Genomic DNA, 4,490 nt, shown 5'->3' with positions numbered 1-4,490 from the left:
ACTATGTGTATTGCCGACTCAAATATTAAATATGATGAAAGTCGAACAGACGATCGATCCAAATGAACAAAAACGCGGTCCTTTTAACCGTGGCGTTGGAGTTGCTCTAACGAAGTTTTGTGAGCGAAATGATATGCTCCTCCACCTGGCTGCTCTTGACCCACCAATAGTTGGCTGTCGGTGCTTCTTCTGGCCGGTCGTTTAAAAAACTGTCTTTTTGTTTGAGTAACGTTTAAAAAACTGTCGTTCTCCGTGTCCAACCAAAACGTAGCCCATCACAAGACACTGAATTGTGGACGGCTATCTAGGGCCCACATTACAAGGTTGACTTGGATTGTTGCCCTCTTATCTTTTCTCAATCAACAAGTCGGCAGAACCCCTAAAACAAAACAAGTCGGCCGGTAGGTAATCCCAAAAGAAAACACCCAAGTCGGCAGGATATGGGAAGAACTATAACTGAATTGAATTAGATAAAGAAAGAATCAAATTGGAAAGAAAGGCGATCAACCACGAATTTAATACTACACGTATTACCAACCGGACGGAGGCCACTCTTTGGCACTACAGCTTTGTTCTTGATAATGACAGCGAATACGGAGCTTAAATCAACGCTAGCTTGAAGTCGTCAATTATTGTCACTTTAATCCTTGAGACAAGCTGGATGCTGTGGCTACAAGAAGATCCCTGTCAGGTAGGTGTTGTGTTCCTGATCCTTCATTTCTCCTGTCCTTTCACTTTCATGGCCGACTTGTCAAGTTCCTTTTCTTGGTGATGGGTGATGCCCAATCCCAACGAATCACCTCGAAGCAAGATCTGCTATCTGAAAATATCTGCTTGAATCATTTTTATGATTTTCTACCGATCTGGTAGTTAATTTCCAGAGGTGCGCACAGGTTCCCCATTTTTGCTTGATTTAATCGCCCTGCGCCATGGCCGGAGACGATGAAGACGACGGCGAAATGGAGGCCTTGCGGGAGGCTCTGCGGCAGCAGAGTCTTGCCGTCGAGATGCTCAAGGCCGAGCTGGAGGAGGAGAGGCAGGCGGCGTCGTCGGGGGCCGACGAGGCGTTGGCCATGATCCTGCGGCTGCAGGGGGAGAAGGCGGCGGTGCGGATGGAGGCCGACCAGTTCCGGCGGGTGGCGGAGGAGAGGATCCTGCACGACGAGGACTCCCTGGCCTTCCTCAAGGCCGTCGTCTTCAGCCAGGAGATGGACATCACCTCCCTCAAGAACCGCCTGCTGGTCGTCTGCGGCAGCAATGGTCCCCAAGCGCCGGCCCCCGGCCGGGACGGCGTCATCGACCTCCCCTGGCTAAGGCGGCTGGCCCAGAAAGACGTCTCGTCGGGGCGGAACGCCTCCCTCCCGGCGGCGAGGCTCGAGGAGCTGTGCTCGGATCTCGACGCGTCTGAGGACGTCGGCGACAGCAGGCCGGCGAGGACGGTGTCGGACATAGGGGAGGTGATCCGGAGGGAGAAGGAGTGGGTGAGGTCCAACGTGAGCCACCACGCGTTGCCGAGGCTGCACCGGTCGTCCTCCCACCGTCTCCCGCGGGCGCCGAGCTACTCTGCGCAATGTGGCATACCCAATGTCCATGACAAGTTTGAAGCGCCGGAGAGCGTCGCGTCCCATGCCCCTCCGAGATCCAGCAGGAGGTCATCGCCGGAGATCATCTCCGAAGAAGACGACGTGATCTCGTCGTCGACGCGGCGCGGTGACTGCAACGACCCCAAGCCAAGCGACGAGCGCGCAAACGGCGCCATTGCTGATCTGGGAGCTGGCATTGATGAGATCAAATCCAGCGTGCAGACCCTCGCGACCGAGCTCAGCAGAACGAGGCAGACCAGCATGTCCAGAGGCGACGCGCAGATGCAAGTGCTGGCCGAGATCTGCGCAAAGCTCGACGCCATGAGACCCATGAGCAAGCAACAGAATGCTGTCCATGGAGGCAACAAACACTCAAGCAGAGAAGTAGGCAGTTCTTCCAAGGTGGTGGTGGCTGTGCCACAGGGTGAGCTTCTGATGGACCATTTCATTGAGGTATGTGCCATGATCTCCTCTGCTGTGCTTGCTAGGCCCTTGGCCAAGGTTGCTGCATCCATGTCATTGTTTAGGTGCTTCATCATTTTCGTCCTAGCAGTTTTTCTGCTGTATAAGCAACGCAATCCGCTGTGGTAGACGTTAAAGCTTTTTCCCTCCAAATTTACATACATTCCTTCACTTTCTAGACAGTTATTTTTGTAATAAAAGACATCCCTCTGAGACAATGCTGAAACAAGATCTCTCATGTTTTCTTCTTCATTGTGTTATTGTTGTCCTGAAGGAATATTGCAGAGTACTCTAATTTTCCATGGTCAATTTACCTTTGACACTCAAATTTGTGACGGTGGGTCAACCTGAAGTACTGTACTCCACTTCTTTTGACCATCTGTTTTTGACAAATACAGTACTTGAGAGTGATTTTGTCCAAATTAATCAATGCAAGAGGCGGATGCTTTTCTCTCTCTTTTTATTTTCAGTGTGAAACGTGTGCTTGTCACTACTCCATAGGGCCTTGAATTGCATCAAAGGAGCACACAAACTCCCTAAAAAGAGTTTTCCTAAAACTTTTTTTCAAGAAACATGGTACAAATGCAGGCGCTCACAACATGCTGGCACGCTCATACCTATGAATATATGCATGCAACCATACGCATTGAGCACCTCCGTGAAACCGCGACACCGAACCGTTAGACCTTGGGATTGACAAAGTCACTACACACAGCTCATAGTCGATGAGAAATTCTTTTCTTTTCTCTTCAATTTTACTTTTGCTCATTTGGATAAGTATTTCTTTTGAATTATCTTAACAGGCAATGATGTACATACCATAAGATTTGTGAAGGGCGATGCTTTATATTGGTTTTGGAGTTGGCGGATTGACTGCAAGATTGTTGATTTCGTTTGTGTTTCTTTCCCATTGTCGCTTTTTCCTCCGCGAAGATGGTGTGTACATGAGAGTTTGTGCGATATTATTGTGGTGTTCTATTAGGTAGGAGTGCTGATTTTGTTAGCGTCACTGATGAAGATGCAATTGATGTAATGTTATTAGATTTATACTTGTAAAAAAACCTCATCTAGTTGTGCCTTTGTGATTTGGGCTGATCAATACATGTTCTTACCAAAACAATCTTTGGACATATTTCTATAAGAGGAAACAGAAAAGGTATCGTCTTACAAACTTGTACTTTACAAGGTGTTGGGAATAAGATAATCTTTAGCGGCTCGAGTAAACCCTTGTCCTGCAAAAATTATTTACGGGCTTATGTAAAACTTTTTGCGGTACCGTGAGCCCTCCGGCGGAACAGATCCCGCAAATCCACCCCGCAAATGTTTCGTGGGATGAATTTACGGGATTTGATTCGCGCCGGACGTTCGCGGTACCGCAAAACAAATCATAGAACAAATATTGACAAGTGTTTGCATATGAAAATTTATTATATATACATCACTAGTTCATCATGTTCATCGCACTAGCTCATCACATCCAAAATCATGCGCAACATACGAGGTAGCAAGTTTAGCATTACAAATGTGTGATCAAACAAAATAAAAGATGTTCAAATGACCACCGATCATAGAGAAATAAAGCAACATCCTCATTGTTGTGAAGATTGTCGCCATCATAACCGCCCCTAGCACCTCCATCGCCGTCATCCACACTGACTAAAGAGTGAGCACCGCCGTCTTCATGAACTTGGACAGAAGAATGTGCACCACCGTCTTCAACTTGGACCGAAGAATGAGCACCACCACCACCACCACCATCCACATGGTTTGACGAAGCACCAACCTCACCTCCATCACCATTGTTGAAACCAACACCACCTCCAAACCCACCTCCACCACCATGGCCGAAGCCACCACCACTCTAATGTCGAACCCTCCTCCCTCTCCACCACCTCCAAACACAACACCACCATCGATGCCAAATCCACCACTATCGGACATAAGATTTTGAAGCTCCATGTTTCACGTGCACATGATCTCCGTTCTCTTGAGGTTGCATCCATGCCCTACGGATTCATCATCATGAATCGGTCCTCTTGTCCTTCCTCTTTTCTCCTATAGGGCGATCTTGCGCTTGATACGTCTCCATCGTATCTACTTTTCCAAACTCTTTTGCCCTTGTTTTGGACTCTAATTTGCATGATTTGAATGGAACTAACCTGGACTGACGCTGTTTTCAGCAGAATTGCCTTGGTGTTATTTTTGTGCAGAAATCAAAGTTCTCCAAACGTCCTGAAAATTTACGGGGAGCAGTTTTGGAAAATAAGAAAAATATTTGCGCCAAGTTCCACCTCAGGGGGTGGGCCAGTGGGCCACAAGCCCTGGCTCCGCCACCACCCCCTGGTGGCGGTGGGCAGGCTTGTGGGGCCCACACGGCTCTGCCGCCCCCAATTCCAGCTCTATAAGATCCCTTTCGTCCGAGAAAAAATAAAAAAGAGAAGTTTT

At 48.3% G+C, this 4,490-nt stretch overlaps 1 protein-coding gene across 3 annotated transcripts; it reads left to right on the top strand.

The window, feature by feature from the left end:
• The first annotated feature begins 354 nt into the window (after nt 1-354).
• On the top strand, nt 355-3,175 carry LOC123452360. Of its 3 annotated transcripts, none has more exons than XM_045129005.1 (2): nt 355-2,036; nt 2,849-3,175. In XM_045129005.1, the coding sequence occupies exons 1-2, from the start codon at nt 930-932 to the stop codon at nt 2,867-2,869; spliced, it is 1,128 nt and encodes a 375-aa protein (XP_044984940.1). In that variant the 5' UTR covers nt 355-929; the 3' UTR covers nt 2,870-3,175. The 3 variants fall into 3 exon arrangements, with proteins under 3 accessions (XP_044984940.1, XP_044984939.1, XP_044984938.1); XM_045129004.1 differs by lacking the exon at nt 2,849-3,175 and having other exon boundaries at nt 356-691; nt 894-2,297; XM_045129003.1 differs by lacking the exon at nt 2,849-3,175 and having other exon boundaries at nt 356-691; nt 871-2,297.
• The last annotated feature ends 1,315 nt before the right edge of the window (nt 3,176-4,490 follow it).

This window comes from Hordeum vulgare, chromosome 5H, assembly GCF_904849725.1.
Source record: "Hordeum vulgare subsp. vulgare chromosome 5H, MorexV3_pseudomolecules_assembly, whole genome shotgun sequence".
NCBI classification, from domain to species: Eukaryota; Viridiplantae; Streptophyta; class Magnoliopsida; order Poales; family Poaceae; genus Hordeum; species Hordeum vulgare.
The sequence above is the reverse complement of the archived record's forward strand: the minus strand, read 5'-3'. Positions and strand labels throughout refer to the sequence as shown.

Bases quoted from the DNA above. Each gene is read 5' to 3' on its own strand.
- LOC123452360 (XM_045129004.1), top strand. From the start codon at position 930: ATGGCCGGAGACGATGAAGACGACGGCGAAATGGAGGCCTTGCGGGAG.